This window comes from Salvelinus alpinus, chromosome 12, assembly GCF_045679555.1.
Source record: "Salvelinus alpinus chromosome 12, SLU_Salpinus.1, whole genome shotgun sequence".
Classification (NCBI taxonomy): Eukaryota; Metazoa; Chordata; class Actinopteri; order Salmoniformes; family Salmonidae; genus Salvelinus; species Salvelinus alpinus.
Window position 1 is genome coordinate 11287337 of NC_092097.1, and position 18378 is coordinate 11305714.

The 18378-nt window shown below is 44.5% G+C and overlaps 1 protein-coding gene across 1 annotated transcript; it reads right to left on the bottom strand.

Moving 5' to 3' along the window:
• Positions 1 to 324: 324 nt before the first annotated feature.
• On the bottom strand, positions 325 to 17846 carry LOC139536501 (PR domain zinc finger protein 2-like). The gene is made up of 7 exons (XM_071337052.1): positions 17732 to 17846; positions 17018 to 17121; positions 15501 to 15653; positions 14202 to 14328; positions 11757 to 11870; positions 2667 to 7315; positions 325 to 2460 (listed from the first exon to the last, which is right to left on the bottom strand). Exons 1-7 carry the CDS (start codon positions 17844 to 17846, stop codon positions 2443 to 2445), a joined length of 5280 nt encoding a protein of 1759 aa, XP_071193153.1. The 3' UTR covers positions 325 to 2442.
• Between the last annotated feature and the right edge of the window lie 532 nt (positions 17847 to 18378).

Below are 18378 nucleotides of genomic sequence, written 5' to 3' on the forward strand. Positions count from 1 at the left end.
AAAAATAAACATTTTATACATTTTGGAATAAGTCTAACGTAACAAAATGGGGAAAAAGTCAAGGGGTCTGAATACTTTCTGAAGGCACTGTATAAGCAGTGTATCTGTGTTTATGAAATAGATTACATTTCAGTCAGACGGTGCATAATTACTGTTCGACATATCACTATGCCTCCCAAATAGGCCTAAATACTCACCACCATATGCCAAGATTAGCAAATCTGTGCCTCACCTGGCTCAAAACAGATGCCCGAAAGTACGATGACTAAAGTTAAAAAGGACATAACCAAAACATGTTAAATCATACATGGCAGCACACAGACGGCAAATTGAAAAAAGGCTTTAATATATCAATTAGAACACTATGTTTTACATAATGAGGTCAACAGGGATATGTCTTTGTTCATTCATCCTCAAACATATATTAGAAGATTCTCCATTAATTTCACTCCGAAGAGAATTATCAGGAATACCGATGCAGGAAGGCAACGGAAATATCATAAATTAGCTTTATAATATATATATATATATATATATGGTTCAATTAGGTTTTTTTCAAACATGCTACAAGCACTTGAGTCATATCCCTCTCCTCTACCACAGCTGTAAAAGGCAGATGGTCCAGAAGGAGCAACAGTGGGGTGAGCATTGTAAACAGGGACATGATAATTCCTCTATATAAACACATCATGGGATAGATAGGGACTAATCATAATCAAAAGTACAATACTTTGTCAAAGTATGTTATAACATGTAATAGGCCTACATATAGATGACATTGAAGAAGATACACTACCTCCCAGCCACCCTTGACTACAGAAATAATCAGCAATCAAATGACCTTACTGCGGCATGTTTGCAGCTGCAAGGAACATAACTGAAGCAACTTTTCAAGGCCATCCTTATTACTGGAACACAGTGGTTTCTGCTCTCCCCTTCTACAGCCATGATTCCAATTCTCAAACCTTTCTGAAATATTTCCAAACATCATCACGGCGGATTTTTTGGGGGGGCAATCCTCCGCACACGATCACCGCCGCTACATATTTCAGATTAATGCATTTGATTACATCATACAGATGAAATCAAGTCTGAGGAACTATTCAAAATTGCTCAATCTACAGGGAGTCTTAAACGAGGGCAATATTCCAACGACTATATTTCACTGACTTTGAGGCAACCCAGTTCTCAGTCATATGTAATAGAGATCTCCACATTCCATTCTTCACATTTGAACCCAAATCATTCAAGGATTCATACCGATCAAATCAAAACAGTTTGGCAGATGTTTTTTAAAGTGCTTTCAGACAAGACTACTTATAACTATGTATGACACATCAATAAAAATGTGAGCCTCTGAGAAATCCACAATGTCAATAAACTGGATAAGTGGCAGTGTTTCTTCCCTCCCCCCGACACATTTTCAATGTGGAAGGCATGTGTCATCTTCCCCCATCCCTTTCCCAGGGAGCTAACTGTCAGAGGTGTACGGCTGCATTGTTCTGGTTGCGGCAGGTTGCCCTGCTGGTACTCCTCTGATAAGCAACATAAGGAAAACATGCCGGAGAGCAAACAGACATCGCAACTTTGAGATCAAGGGGACAACGGTTGTCAGCCCACACATAAGGTGCAAGCCTACCCATACGCACATTTGAACGCATACACACACACACACACTTGGGACACGCCGTTTCTGACAACCCATTTCTACAGTTGAAAACAGTTCCGTTTTATCTTGGCTGATTTCTATTTTCGTCAGGAAGCCAACGAAGAGATATTCTACAATGCATTCTCAACGGAGCACTGCGTGAAATCAAACATACATATTCATTTGCAAATCATTTGTATGAATTAGAGTAGGTGCAGGACATGGAGACAGACACGCAGACAAGGGACAGGTCTCTGTCAGCTGGATTCAGCACATGCATTAAGAGACGGGAGGATTCAACAACAACCACCGAACAATGGAAACATGAAAACGGAGCAAAAAAGAAACACCAGACCAGTTTTGTGAACGGATATAAATGATTGCCATTTGCAATATCAGCTTTTAACCGTTACGGAACCCCAACATCAATGTTACGAGTCAAGTTATGACTTACAATATATATATTATATTTATTCATTGTCATTAATAGTCTGTTTAATCCTTTCTTTTTTTTGTGTTTAGAAATCTGCACCCTGTCCCAGGCTCATTTCACAGAGAGTGATGTAGAGAGCGGCGCCCCTCCCCCTGTTCAGCCAACACAGCATGTGATGTGACGGGAGTAGAGAGCAGAGTTCATGTTGTCCTGTAATGGAATCAGCCCACCTCCAGATCCTCCTGTCTGTCTGTCAGATCATTGGGAAGGCCAGAGTTTCTCACCAGAGGCGCGCCAGCACAGCGACATCCTCCTAGCCAGGGACTTCTTAATCCTCAGAATCCACATTTCTCTACCTGGCTCATTTCAGCAAGTACTCCTGGAAGACAAGAGACAAGTATCAGCTAGTCTTCTCTACCTTGAAGTGCAACACAGAACCTGATAAATAGAACCACGTTGTGTTGAAAGTGTTCTCTAAGACACAGATTATTGTGTGAATGTTGATTTAAAAGTAACTTGGTATGAATTAATTAGGCAATACGTCTACATGGGCTGAGACTAGACACTGTTTGAAAGTAACCTTACCTGGGTCTCTTCAGGCTTCTGGCTGGAGAGGTCCTCTGTTTTCACCTCCACAGGAGCTGCAGTGTTGGCCATCTGCAGGCTCCGAGTCACCGGCCCAACAGCTCTCTCCCTCGCTCTCAGAGAGAACCGTTCTTTCTTAGGCGGCACCTGAGACTGCTGCTGTTGGGGCGATTTCACCTCCGCTCCCTTCTTGGGTGGCACTTCCTTGCCCATGCGTTGCTTTGTCTGAGCTGCTGGCCGCGGTGAAGAGTCACTGGGACTCTCTGAGGGCAACGGGGTGGGGGGTAACGATTGAACTTTGCCTTTTTTACTTTTCTTGCTGAGAGAAACTGTGGCAGCTGGGAAAGAGGCTGGCCTCTTGGTGCACACCTGTGTGGCAGCCATCTTTCCTTTACCCACCGGTGGTGGGGCCTCAGCCTCCGCAGGGCCAGGTCCAGAGTTGCGAGCCCGAGTTTTGCTAAGTGTTTTGGGAACCGGCTCAGCCGGCTCTGGCTGCTGGATCTCAGAGTCTGTGGTTCTCCGTCGAAGGCTCATGTTTATGTCTACAGCTGGTGTTGCCTCTGTTGCGGCTCCCCTTTTGGCCTTTTTAGAGACCGGCTTCATGGGACAGCTGCCTGCTATATGTTTACTGAGGCTGGCAGGGTAGGTGAACTCTCTGCTGCAGTGAGGGCATACGTGGACCTCCTGCTCTTGCGGCTCCTCCTCTTTAACCTGGCTAGGGGCCTTAACAGTAGCTACAGTCTCATTCCTCTGAGCGATGGCCTTCTGAACCAGCTGGTTCTTCTTCCTACTGAGGGAACTCATCTTGGTTTTGCCAGGCGGTTCGTGGTTGAAGTTGAGCCTCTTGGGTTGGCCCATTCTGCGGAAGGCGTTGTGCCCTGCGTTGGCAGCAGAGGCAGGCGACAGAGAGCCGTTCTGGGGCTTCACTATCTGTCTGAGAGGGATGGGGTTCTTCTTGGGAGTGTACCGCCTCTTATCACTGGCGTTGGCACAGGCTAGTATGTGCTTGTGCAGCTCGGGCATGTTGTCGAAACTCTTGCCGCATTTGGTGCAGCGGATGGCAGTGCTGAATGTCTGGGGTATGTTGTGGGTAGTGAAGTTGGTGGCCGAGGCCACCGAGCCTGCAGCGGTGCGGTTGTGGTAGGGGAAGGGGGGTGGCTTGAAACTGGGGTAGTGTTGATTAATGCCCAGGCGTACGTCTGGGCCTTTAGGCTTGCCTCCCTCAGAGGCCATGATCTTTATAGTAGTGTACAGCTCTTCAGTTGGGTCCTCCAGTCCATCCTCCTCATGCTTCCCGTTAGTATCAGGCTGCTCCTCCTTCACATCAGAGACCCCTTGGGAGGAGGCAGCTTCAGCAGAGGACTCAGGCCCTGTGGCTACGGTTGAGGGGGTGTTACTCTCCTCTTTGGCCCTGGCTGGGTCTGTGTAGTTCTGTGGCCTGGGCTTGCCGTTCTCCACCGCAGTGTGAGTGCACGGCTGGTTGGGATGCAGGTCCTTCTGGTGCTGCTGGAGGTTGCAGAGGAAGGCAAACTCCTTGGAGCAGACGGAGCAGACAAAGATGCGTCCCACGCCGTGGAGAGCCGTGCGGTGCTCCAGCAGAGCAGCGGCGTTCCCGAACAGCTGCACGCAGAACTCACACTTGTAGGGCCACTCAGCTGCGTGCTCTAGGATGTGCCGACTGAGCTCTTTGATGGAGCGGAAGGGGTCCTCACATACATTACACACAAAGCTCTTACTGAAGGGCTCTGGCGGCGATCCCTCTTCCTCCTCCTCCGACAACGACGAAGGTTTGTCAGCAGCAGCAGACAGAGGTGAAGACCCTGTGCCACAAGGAGAAAGGACTAAGTCAGCCAGCTGATCACTGTGCTGGGGCTCCACTTTAATCACAGTGCTAGAGAGAGATGGCGGGGAGACCGCTGGTGGAGCTGGGATATCCGATATGGCAGCAGGCGAGGTCGACGAGGCAGAGAGGAGGGATTCTGTTACGGATGATAATACAGGGAGTTCAGAGCATTGGGATTTCTCCTGTCCGTCAGTAATAATCGGTTCCAGGTCTTGATTCACTTGGACATCCAGCAAACTTTGGCTCCCACCCCGAGCGGGTTTCGATTGTGTTGAGGACAGACTCAGAGCGACAGCATCAGATACCAAGGAGGGCTCCGTAGAGGGGCTTGAAATAGCTTCCCTGGTAAGAGGATCTGGATTGGAGTCTATTGGATTATTGATATGTTCCTCATCTCCATAACTGTTACTTACTGCAGCTAACATTGTCTCTGCTGTGGTAGAGTTCGATACGCAAACTGACTCGTCCTCACCTCGGTCGATAGATCTGGGGGACATTTTGTGGGAGAGGACAGGGAGAGAGCTGAGCGTAGGGCAGTCTGGTGAGGGCATGGTGGGTAGGACAGGGGGAGGTGGCGTTGGAGAGGTCAGGCTGGAGCCGCAAGGGGAGGAGGGGTTCATCGTGACGGGCGTTAGAGAGGGGGGAGAGGGATGGGCTGATTCAGAGGGCAGATTGGAAGAGGGACTGTGAGAAGCGGTGCCTGTACCACTGCCTGCAGTATACTGAGAATCTGGGCTTCCCAGGGGAGAAGAGCCTTCCTCTTCTGCTGGGTTTAAGCCGGCATACTCGTTCATCAACACCTTCTCTAGCATGCTGGTGTTGGGCTTCTTCTTCTTGGTGGGAGGCTGTGCCGGAGATGGACTTCCCTTAGACTCTGCTGTACTCTTCCGACTCATGCTTAAATCCAGCACTACCTCCCCGGGCGTCTTGTCGAAGCTGTCCCTCCTCTTACTGATGCCGCTGGACAGATCCAAGGGCTGCTGATTACACGAGTTCCCTCCGGTCCGAGAGGCAGACCAGCTGCACCCGTTCTTCCCGCTGGGACTCAGTGTGTCCCTCTCCTCCTTGCTGGACAGACTCCATGCAGGGGACATGCCCAGGGTCTCCAGATTTGGCACCTTGAGGGTGTACGATGAGACCCCAGCCTCGTTCTTACAGCCGTTTGCTTTCAGCGCAGGGCTGAGCTGTGGAGATGAGGAGGGGGAAGCTGTTCTTCTCTTGAACCTGCCTGAGGCTGCAGGCAGAGACGTAACGGAGAGAGGGGGAGCTAATCTGTGCCTGTCTGCCATCAGGGCGATGGCAGGTTTCTGACTGTCTGTCTGAGTCTGGAGGAGCTGTTTGAGCTTAGGAGACAGATAGATCGTTTTCTCCTTTTGAAATGCAAATGAGTCTGAGGACTGAGGGAAGACACTTCCCACCAACAAGGCGGATGAGGAAGACGTGGAGGAGGAAGAGGAGGCGGAAGAGGACCCAGTTTCAGACTCCATTTTAAGACTTGGCATGAGCGGGGGTGTCGACGTTCTCCTTTTCGACATGGGCTGGCCGAGATTCGAGACCTGCCTCACAGCACATGTCCTGGCATCCACTTTGAGAGCCTGACTGATCTGATTGGCGCTGATGACCACTGCGTCGAGACCAAACAGTGCTGCAGAACTGGAGTCCACTTCGATCACCTCACAGCCGCTGACTGAACTAGCGGACAGGATCTTGCCGTCGATGTACAGGCTGAGATTCTCTGAGATGTTATTGGATATGTCGACCATGTACTCCTCTCGGTCCCCCTCATCCTCAGTGTCTGCACTGGGCACATAGACGAGGGGTGGGCTGACACGAGGGGACTGTTCAGGCAGATGATGCAGCTGAGATGGGCTCTCCTGCAGCAGCATGCCTTTCCTGCGCACACCCTTGGGCAGTAAGTGGCGCTCGTGGATTCTGCGCTGGTGTCTGCGCATGTTGGTGTGAGTGCCGAAAGCCTTATTACAGTACTTGCAAGGATGAAGCTCCTTTGTCTCACCATTCTCATCCACGATAAACGGCCGATCACTCTCAGCCGCAGGGTCCTTCCTCACAACCTCAAGGCTCCCCATAGGTCCTCCAGGGACAGGGGAGCCCCTGACAACATAGTGGCCAGAGACAGTGCCACAGTCTGGGCTCGAACCACCAGCCTGCCCCAGAGGAGTGAGTAAAGTAGCAGTCCCAGCTAGTGAGCCAGGCCTTTGGCCTTTGTTTTTTGGCCCGTTCTCATGCCTCCGCTCGTGCCGCCGACGCCCCACCTGCGAGCCGAAGGACTTGCCACAGTAACGGCATTTGAATGTGTGCGTTTGCTGGTTTGCGGTGGCATGGATGTGTGTGTGGCGCTCCAGGCCCTGTTTGGTGGAGAAATGGCGCTCGCAGTGCTGGCAGGGATGGGACTCCTCTCCGTGGGGGTCACCTTCCAGGTCAGGGTCGGGGTCAGGGTCTGCCTCTGGTTCAGCCCTTGGTAAGGATGAGGCAGTCTCAGTGTCATACTGATGGCTCCCAGGCCCCTCCTCAACTGGGCTGCTATGGCTTAGTGGCAGATCAGGCTGCTCACTCCTCTCCTCTGGCTCAGCTTCAGTAGCAGACTGAGCACTCTGCTGTGTCAGCGACAGCGGCTGCTGCAGATGCCCTGGGTCTTCCTCTTCATCATCCTCCTCCGCTTCCCCTCTCATTGCTGCTGAGATGAACTGGGCTTGAGAGAGGCCGTTCCTCCCCATGGGGGAGCTCTCCCGAGTCCCCTTGGAAGGCCCTGGTGATGGGGAGAGTCTCTCATCTTCCTCATTTGGACCTACAACAACAGCAGAACAACAACAGTTAGTTACATAATTTAAAATGTGAAAAAATTAAATTGAAAAAAATGCTGAGATTTTAAGAGAAGAGTACAGCCGAAATGGTTGAAATACATGAATAACAGGATTTAGCTAGCTTATACCTAGGGCTGTTGCGGTGACCGTATTGCCGCCACTAACGACTGCAGTAAAATGTCACATGACCGTTGAGTCACGGTAATCTCCTTATGCGCTCAGGTCATGCGTTGGTAGGACCCTAACGACCAACAGGTACTAATATCCTGGTTCTCACCACTCTATTGTCCCTCTAACCCCGCTGACATCAATGCAAATGCAATAGAAAATCATAAACACTGGTCATCAAAACCGCATCATCCTTTTAAAACTCAGCATTTCGCTACACTCGCATTAACATCTGCTAACCATGTGTATGTGACCAATACAATTTCATCTGGTCATCTTGAAGAGAGAAGTTCAACAGCAGGTTGAAACGAGTGTAAAACAGGGTCGTGGATGTTGTTTAAAAGTCTAACTACAAAATGGACAACTCTTTCGAAGGTGGTTACTAATTCATAATGCCCATACACATATTAGAGCTTATGAATGAGCCCGAGCCCCCCCCCCCCAAAAACGGAATCAAAATATGATTGTGCTGTTATACAATACATCGCCTACTGCATATTACGCATGGCAGGAAACACATGAAACAAAACTGATTTAAGAGGTCTTTGGTACATAATTGGTCAAGCAGCCTATACTCCAAAATGAAAGGCATTCTAGTAATCACATTTGAGTGTGGACTGTATCATTATGCATACTGGATGGACTGGTTACCTTATCCTACGCTCCAAACGTTCTATCCATGAGTCTGGGGGAGAACGTCTAGCTCTAGGACAGGTATTCCCAAACTGGGGTATGCGCAATGCCGTCGGGGATACGCTAAATATTTGACTTTTCTTCACATTTTCAAACAGTCCATTTATATTTTCCAACGGGGCTATACTTTTGGGTGAGTTTTTTTCTCCTGAGTCTGAGTAACCTCATTTCACTGCCAAAAATACATTTAGACCATCTAGTGTTCAGCGAAATAACAACACAATGTCAAATACAGGTAGCCTAGTCAAATACTGAACATCAAATCACATTAAGCGTTACTCTCTCGCGGGAATTCCACTAACGGTCCGTATGTGGCCAAAAGTAGCTGCTGCACATGTTGGTATCTGTACTGATGGCACAAAAGCCATGACAGGGAGGCATAGTTGAGTGGTAACACACGTGGAAGCAGTTGCTCCAGATGCCACTTGGGTACACTGCAGCATCAAGGCTCTTGCTGACAAAGGAATGCTGGACATCTTGAAAGACGTTTCAGACACTACAGTGAAAATCATTAACTTTGTTAAAGTAAGGCCCCTGAACTCTCGTGTATTTTCTGCATTATGCAATGATATGAGCAGCGACCATGTCGCGCTTTTACAACATATAGAAGTGCGCTGGTTATCAAGGGGCAAAGTATGGACACGTTTTTTTAAATTGAGAGACAAGCTTAAAGTTCTTTACTGACCATCATTTTCACTTGTCTGACCGCTTGCATGATGACGAGTTTCTCACATGACAGGCCTATCTGGATGATGTTTTTTCTCGCCTGAATGATCTGAAACAACGATTACAGGGACTCTCCGCAAAATATATTCAATGTGCGGGACAAAATTGAGGAGTTGGAGCTCTTCATTAACAAGGACAACACACAGGTCTTTCCACCATTGTATGATTTTGTGAGTGCAAATTAACTCAAGCTTACGGACAATGTCAAATGTGATATAGCAAAGCACCTGTGTGAGCAGGTACTTTCCCAAAACGGACGACACAAACAACTGGATTCGTTATCCCTTTCATGCCCTGCCTCCAGTCCACTTACCGATAACTGAACAAGAAAGCCTTATCGAAATTGCAACAAGCGGTTCTGTGAAAATTGTATTTAATCAGAAGCAACTGACAGAATTCTGGATTGGGCTGCACTCTGAATATCCTGCCTTGGCAACCACGTACCTAAGTGAGAGTGGATTCTCGGCCCTCACTAGCATGAAAACTAAATACAGGCACAGACTGTGGAAAATAATTTAAGACAGACTCTCTCCAATACAACCCAACATTGCAGAGTTATGTGCATCCTTTCAAGCACACCCTTCTCATTAACCTGTGGTGAGTTATTCCATTTTTGATGAACGAAAGCTTTTATATGTAAGATGGTTAAATAAAAGAGTAAAATTACTGATTATTATTATTATATGTGCCCTGGAGCTCTTTGTCACTTCCCACGACCCGGGTTGTGACAAAAACTAACTAATTCTTATGTTTAATAAATGTATCGTATAGTGTATGTGTGGCAGGCTTACAATGATGGCAAAAAAAAAAAAACATTTGAGAGTGCACTGACCCTTGTGCTAGAGGGGGTACGCAGCTGGAGGTTGAATGTTTGACGGGGTACGGGACTATAAAAAGTTTGGGAACCACAGCTCTAGGCGATGCTGTTGGTTTATTGATTGTGCAGGCCTGCTTACAGTTCGCTTACAATTATAGTGAATTTCTATATGATTTTGAATAGCCTAGTAGTTTTTTATATTTTCATCATTAATAGGATGATATTACCTTTAGCTACAGAATCTCACCACCATGTGTTTCCATCTCCTCCCCTGTCTCCTTTATTCCTTTCTCAAGCGTGCAGACTGGCTATCAACAGTTTAGTGAAATATGTTTTGTTAGCGAAAACATGTTACTAACAATGTTCCCGAACAGATTTGACTTGTTTTCCAAAATTAAGCACTGGGTAGGTGGTGCAGGAAGAGGGTTGGAGAGCCCATGGCATACAGAGTTCGGGTGGAATATCACCTGTCGCGCAGGGAGACCATGCTCCTCAAACAGTGGTTGATGTGTGGAGGGAAATGTATCCCTCAGCTGCTCATATTACGCACATGCTCAGCTATAAAACCAAAGTAGCCTACCAGGCATCATTGAAAAACAGACTGGCGGGAAAGATCGAGGCCACCATTCCCTATTTGAGTGCATACAGATGCCATGTCTTTTCCCCCCGTTCCTGCCCATTTGATAAATAGGCCATTCTAAATCGAAACTAATTTGACATATCAGTAAATACAAGATTCAATTCAGAATAGTATGATGGGTGAAAATATGTTCACTTGAGAGAACAGCTATGCAGCCTGACGCAAGGAACAGAGCGCAATCTTTTTTCCCAACTTTCTCTATCATCAATAGCCTATAGGCGCATCATGCAGCCCATATAGGTTTTGATTTCTAGGACATTCTAAGGTTTGTATCATTCGCAAGTAAAGTTCCCAAGTAACTCTAAACCTAGCATATAGGACCTGTTAAAAATTATCACTTTTTACACTCAACATAGCCACTTCACATGCACACTTGCTCCGGAATGGGAAAAATATCATTTCAGGTAAGTTCAATTATATTCTTCTTACTATAAAATCATATAATATAAAATAAAATAATGGCATGGGACTTACAAGCATATCTTTTCAGCTAAATGAACAAGCCTACAGCCTATGGCATGGAGCATAGCCAGAAAACATAGTTGGCCAATTCATATTCTGTTATTCTAAAATACATTTTATTCATATCATAACGTTTCTTTAGGTCTAAAATAAACAATGGATTTATTGTGATGGTGTATATTAATTTTATTATATATTTGTTTTACCCCTTTTTCTCCACAATTTCGTGGTATCCAATTGGTAGTTAGATTTGTATCATCGCTGCAACTGCCGTACGGACTCATGAGGCGAAGGTCGAGAGCCGTGTGTCCTCCGAAACCGACCCGAAACCCGACCCAACCATTCCAACCAAATCATACTGCAAATTCTTGACACAATGCCCACTTTAACCCGGAAGCCAGTCGCACCAATGTGTCGGAGGAAACACTGTGCACCTGGCAACCGTGTCAGCGTGCACTGCGCCCGGCCCGCCACAGGAGTCGCTAGTGTGTGATGGGACAAGGACATCCCTGCCGGCCAAACCCTTCCCTAACCCAGACGACGCTGGGCCAATTGTGTGCCGACCCATGGGTTTCCCGGTCGCAGCCGCCTGCAACAGAGCCTGGACTCGAGCCCAGAATCTCTAGTGGCACACTGCTATGCAGTGTCTTAGACCACCGCGCCACTAGGGAGACCATCAACATTTTACCTGTAGATGTTCCAAAGGTGCACATCAGTGGCTTGAACGCAGCTGGTATGCATGGAGGCCTGGAGATGCTAAACTTGTTTATGTTAATTAACGGTCAATTACCGTGAGACCCGCAGTCTTTTGCATGACAATAATTAGCTGACAAAATGTCATGACCGCCACAGCCCTACTAACACCTCAACTGACTCCCCAAATTAAACAAATATCCATAATAATGGGAGAACTACTAACCTTCCTCTGTGTCCCACATCTCTCTGACAATAGGTTTGGTTACGCCTGTTTGCCTGGGCCCACGGAATGCACCCAAACCAGCCTGTCTGGCTCCCTCCAACAGCTTTCTTCTGGCTAAGGGGGAAAGCACACATCAACCAACAAACATTAGCTAAACTCAAATAAACCATTTCACATCAAAGCAATACTGGTAAATTGTGGAATTATTATTTCAAAAAGTTGACATTGGACTACTTCTATGTAAGTAAATCCACTATTAGAAAAGGAGATTTTCAGATGAGCAAACATCTAGCGTACTGAGTGTACTAATTCCTTTCACACCTCCACTCACAACTGTGCTGCGTATTGGTTGGCACTTAAAACTACGTGTAATTACAAACTCATAACATTAAAATGTGGCTAACAGAAAGCAAAGCAAGATATGACTGCTGAACAGGATCTGAAAAATGTAGGTCAAGTACCACGTGTGCTTATGTAAAATTTTCTTTGAATATTAACAATGTTTTGTTTTTTTACAAGCTGCTGCGGGTTAAAAAGTCCGTTAAGAGTCCAATACATTAAAATAAAATTGCTGGCCAAAATTACTTTTAACAGCCTTGATGCCCTCATTCTGAATATTTCAAGAATAAAACACTTGTCTTGGCTACATAATGAACACACAAATGTGAAGTGAATTATGGAATGGCTCATCATTGTGGTATTTATGGCCCTAGGCAGGAGACCATTTTAAGTTTTAATCTCAGCCTGCCTCAAGAGACTGGGCTAGCACCCAGTCATCACTGGAGTTGCTGTGACAAGAAGGTAATCTGGCATGGTCTACAAAGCCTGATTCATGCCACAGAAACACATGCTACAGCTCAGTCATCTGACAAGCATGGTCAAATAAATTCTGAAAAAACTGTGACACTCAAATGGGTTTCAAGTCAGAAAATGTAACAAGTTTGAGTGCCTGGAAACAAGTATTGAAATGTTGCTAGCATTTAGGCTTTCTACCCGAAGTACACACTTATTGTTGTGCATTTGATACAGATATTCTAATATAATTTAGCATAGAGGGATTGCAGATGAATGACAAGCATGCTCAATCTCAATATTACACAACTCAGAATGTTGAGACTTCTAACATCTCACTGAGTCAATAAATCCTACTGTAAATTCAAAAACAGACAAGGGTTGCATGCATAGGCCTACACCACATATAGACATACAGTAGCGACTGTGGATATACCACCAACACTAACATTTTCCTTCATATTGAAAAATAAACACTAGGCCAATTACATGGAGAAAACATTTCTCAAATTCTATGGATTTCATTCTAGCAGCTAGCCTAAATTAAAAGATAATTATGGAAAATGCAACTCAATCTGAAGGTTTAGTATTGTTGAGAAAGGAAGGGTGGGACTTCAGAGCTTGTGCAACTGCATTCATCCAGGGCCTAGTCTGCACTACTTCAACTTTGCATTGGTTTTGGCTGAATAGCTAGCTACCCTCCCTAGGCCAAATGAAAATAGAGCTCACACTTACCTGGGGAAATTAACAAAATATCTAACCGTTCAGCTAAGTAGTCTTGGTTACATCGAAAAACTAAAACAAAGCGTGTTTATTTTCAGGGCAAGCATAAAGTCCTTGCGATGGTACAGACAAAATTGATAACTTATCCAGCTAGCTAACAGTGGGTAGCTGGCTAGATGTAGCTTACGTTAAGGGTTTACAACACATGTATGACATATACCTAGCTCCTTTTTCCCATTATCACAACCGCCCTGTTTTGATCAGTTAGCCATTTGCTGAACACAAAGCCAGCGCTTGCCATCTTCCCTGCACGGGTTGTCTGGCACGTCCGGGCTTGATTTAGCCTGCTAGCTACCTGAACTGGATTGACAGGTCCGATCGAAACAAACAGATGAGACTATGAAATCCATAACCTGCCAGCTTTGTAACATAACTAACTAGTTGGGTACCTTTTAAATATAGGTAAGTCTCTAATGTAATCAACCGATCAGATAACGTGGCTCGCAACTGAGTTGTAAATTTGGAAAGGACGCGTCATTTAAAACGACATGATGAGTTAGCTAGCTAACTTATTATTCTGATTTATTTAGCTGACTAGCTAATGTTGACAGTGACGTACTGCCTGTGTTGTTACATAATAGCTACCAATTTAGCTGCAATCACACTCTTTTATACGAATTAACAGTAATATAAAATTAGCTAACTTTTTGAGATTGAAAGTTTGGAAGGAAAAATGAACTGCATCAAAACCTCGCTACGGTTCGCTAAGCTAGCTAGCATGCTATCAAGAATTAAACTTTGAAATGGCATAAATTCAATTTTCTTCGACTGCTGCTACCCACTGCGAACTACCGTATCGAATAGGTTGGTGAATAATCTCCTGCAAAATGTATGACAGGATTTGTTTTATTGTAGGGGTGTACGCCTTACCTCGCTTTGCCCTGGGTGAATTTTTCTTGCTCAGACTGCTGCCTCTTTCTTCCTCTAATGCAGCTGTTATCTCAGGGTTGTCTTCCCCATTGTACCACACCAGCAGCTCATCCCCTGGCCCAATTGGCTGTTACAAGGAAAGAGGAGAGTGGGAACCAATCAGAGACATGTTTGCTAAAAGACAGGACGAAATATTTGGGCCCCTGTCGTGTCTGTCAAGTCAGAGTCCAACAACAGGAATGTTAGGTCTTGACATTTTGGTAGCTATGGTAGTTGGGTGGTAAACGGTGTTTTAAAATGTAAAATGTCATTATTTTTATGTTAATTATTTATTAGCCTACCCAAGTATATGAGAGATAACATAAACATTTAAAATGTACATGAATTATAGAAAGAGGTACTTACAATGGTAAACATAGCAAAGACCAAAAGGTTGTAATTCTCTCATTTGGCTTTAAAGCAGCAATCAGCTGATGAAACACTAACAAAGCTTTTCCCCACCCCTATTTTCAGTAAAAAGCTGAGGGTTGGGGCAGGACAAATGTAAGCACTCTCAAATTCATAGACAGAGCTATGGATGCCAGGACTAACCATCCATGACAACAATGATCACTTGTTTTGACCATGTTTTGAGGCTATATAGTGTTTGTTGACATTTACTTTCTTTACAAACATTGGATCACAACAAGCTTCCATTTTAGATTCTGATGGGTTACGACAGCTAAACTAAGCTAATGGGGCATTTATAAGTTATATACGTTATATTCTTCAAGAATCAATAGGTACATATCAGTAATTTATTAGTCCAAAAATGGATGTAGCAACTGATTGCCCCTTTAATAAGAATCTAAATAGCCAATACTCGAGATTCACATTAGAGCTGGGATGATAAACCGAAAATGATCGAATCTGACCATACAGATCACTTATCACAGGCATTTTGCTGATATCGTTCATTACGATAAGTAGCCCATACTAGAGAAATGTTAAGCTTTAAATGAAATAACTTTGCTTATATGGGTGATAGTTAATGGGACAATTGATGGCTACAACCATCAAAACTAGTAGTAGTAGTTTAAATGAAAAAAAAATGTAACTGTGGTGCACATTAATTATTATAAACATATTCTATTCATCGTTATTGCATCAATTCAAGTAATTTATCCCAATATGGATTTTTTGTCCATATTGCCCAGCTCTAATTCACATACCTAAATAGCAAACCATCCCATCACTCTGCTTTAGTGATCAACTGAATGAGAATAACATTTTACCAGTGAGACTAAATGCCTAACTTACCCGTAACACTTTGTAGTAAATTGCTCGGTTTATCTCCATGGGGAAAAGGTTCTGTTCTTGAGTGGAGTTAGCCCAGTTTACATACCGTTGCCAGTTCCCCTTCATGGGGTCTGTGGTATCCACACACATCCAGCCCCTGGCTGGAAAATACACCTACAGAGGACATCTTGGTTATCGAGCCAATATTCTTTCAAATGTATGTATGAAAATGGATAACAGCATATATAATAGGGAGGGTGTCCTGTGCCTGTAATGTGTACAACCTACAGTGCTAGTCAAAAGTTTGGACACCTACTCATTCAAGGGTTTTTCTTTATTGTTACTATTTTCTACATTGTAGAATAATAGTAAAGACATCAAAACTATGAAATAACACATATGGAATCATTTAGTAACCAAAAAAGTGTTATATTAAAATATGTTTTATATTTGAGATTCTTCAAAGTAGCCACCCTTTGCCTTGATGACAGCTTTGCACAGTCTTGTCATTCTCTCAACCAGCTTCATGAGGAATGCTTTTCCAACAGTCTTGAAAGAGTTCCCACATGCTGAGCACTTGTTGGCTGCTTTTCCTTCACTCTGCGGTCCAACTCATCCCAAACCATCTCAATTGGGTTGAGGTCGGGTGATTGTGGAGGCCAGGTCATCTGATGCAGCACTCCATCACTCTCCTTCTTGGTCAAATAGCCCTAACACAGCCTGGAGGTGTGTTTTGGGTCATTGTCATGTTGAAAAACTGATGATTGTCCCACTAAGCACAAACCAGATGGTATGGCGTATCGCTGAAGAATGCTGTGGTAGCCATGCTAGTTAAGTGTGCCTTGAATTCTAAATAAATCACTGACAGCTCACCAGCAAAGCAACCCCACACCATCACACCCTTCCTTTCCTGTGGTGGTCCTCATGAGATCCAGTTTCATTATAGCGCTTGATGGTTTTTGCGACTGCACTTGAAAAAACTTTCAAAGTTCTTGAAATTTTCCAGATTGACTGACCTTCATGTCTTAAAGTAATGATCGACTGTCATTTCTCTTTGCTTATATGAGCTGTTCTTGCCATAATATGGACTTGGTCTTTTATCAAATAGGGCTATCTTCTGTATAACACCCCTACCTTGTCACAACACAACTTAGTGGCTCAAACGCATTAAGGAAAGAAATTCCACAAATTAACTTTTAACAAGACACACCTGTTAATTGAAATGCATTCCAGGTGACTACCTCATGAAGCTGGTTGAGAGAATGCCAAGAGTGTGCAAAGCTGTCATCAAGGCAACGGGTGTCTACTTTGAAGAATATCAAATATCAAATATATTTTGATGTGTTTAACACTTTTTTGGTTACTACATGATTCCATAGGTGTTATTTCATAGTTTTGATTTCTTCACTATTATTCTACAATGCAGAAAATAGTAAAAATAAAGACAAATCTTGGAATGAGTAGGTGTGTCCAAACTTTTGACTGGTACTGTGGATGTGTGTTAAGGTTGATCTGAGGCTCTATCCTCTGCTGCTCACCTCCCACATGTAAACATTGCTGGACACCTGGGACCGCTTTTTCTTCTCTCCTACAAAAGGGCCGAACCTCTTGCCTTTAGGAATCGGCCTAGAGGCCCAGACACCTGGGGGAAAGAGTGGAATGAAATTCAAAATTTCACCATGCAATATATAGAATCTTTCAGTTTCTAAAAATGTGTTAAGATACTCTGATTCTCTGAGGCATGCCAGGACAGGCTGGAGATGCTTTTTTAAATATAATGTACTCTACTTCCACTACCTTATCTAGTTCATCCTCTCCCTTGTGATCACTTGTTGTTACTGTATGATCATCAGTATCAGGAGCTCCACTCATCCTAGGGCCCTGTGTTTTGATTGGTCATTTAACCTGGATTTGAACCTTTATTTAAAACCTTTTTCATCAAACTTTCCCCTTTTATTTTTATGTCAGATGGACCAACACCATCCTCAGACAATTGCTTTCATTTTTGGTGTAATTATCATTTCTGGAATGAAGGTTGAAATCCAGGTCATGATCAACCAAAACACAGGGCCCTAGACCACACCAGCGAACACCACAGAATCAGAAACCACACAACCACTCACTGTTTATCGTAAGATACACTGCTGCTATTGGAATTGTATCACCAACAAACGATCATGTATCACTTATCTACGAAACTGAAAAGTAATGTGACGTTAGAACAAACCCAAAGCAGCTCATTTTCAACTCACCAATACGACTTTGGTCAACAGCAGAGGGGCTTAGTCTCAGGCCATCGGGCAAGCTCTTCCACACATGGTGTGGAATGTCAGCAAGCGTTTCCATTGTCCCTCCAGGAACAGCCATGGTCACCTAGAATATAACACATCCTCATGTCTCAAACAGACCAACACCCTGACCAAAACATTTTAAAAACCGTCACACCGGGAACACTAAAACTCATGTACAGAATGGGCATAAATGTATTGGCTTTTATTTAACCTACTCAGGTAAGACTCTACATGGACTCTGGGTCTGGCACTTTCAGCAGGCTGTGTTCACATGGGATCTAAAGGGGAGGCAGCACAGGAGACATGGTAGGATAAGAGCATTGAGGCCGACTGCCAATGCCACATGCCGGCAGAGTCACTGTACTGACTATCAAGGGGATAGCTATCAATACTACTCAACTATAATTATGTGTGCATGACACTAAAATGTAAAGATCAACTGTCCCTGTATTAACAACAAAAGGTTGCAGTATATGATCTGCCAATACCACACAGATATGCATGTTTGTTGAATCAAGTTGTTCTTATTTCAACAAGCTTGAGGAGAAATATCCTTTTGTAAGAAGTTGGATTTGTTTCTCATGATGGATAACTTATTAGGAAAGGAG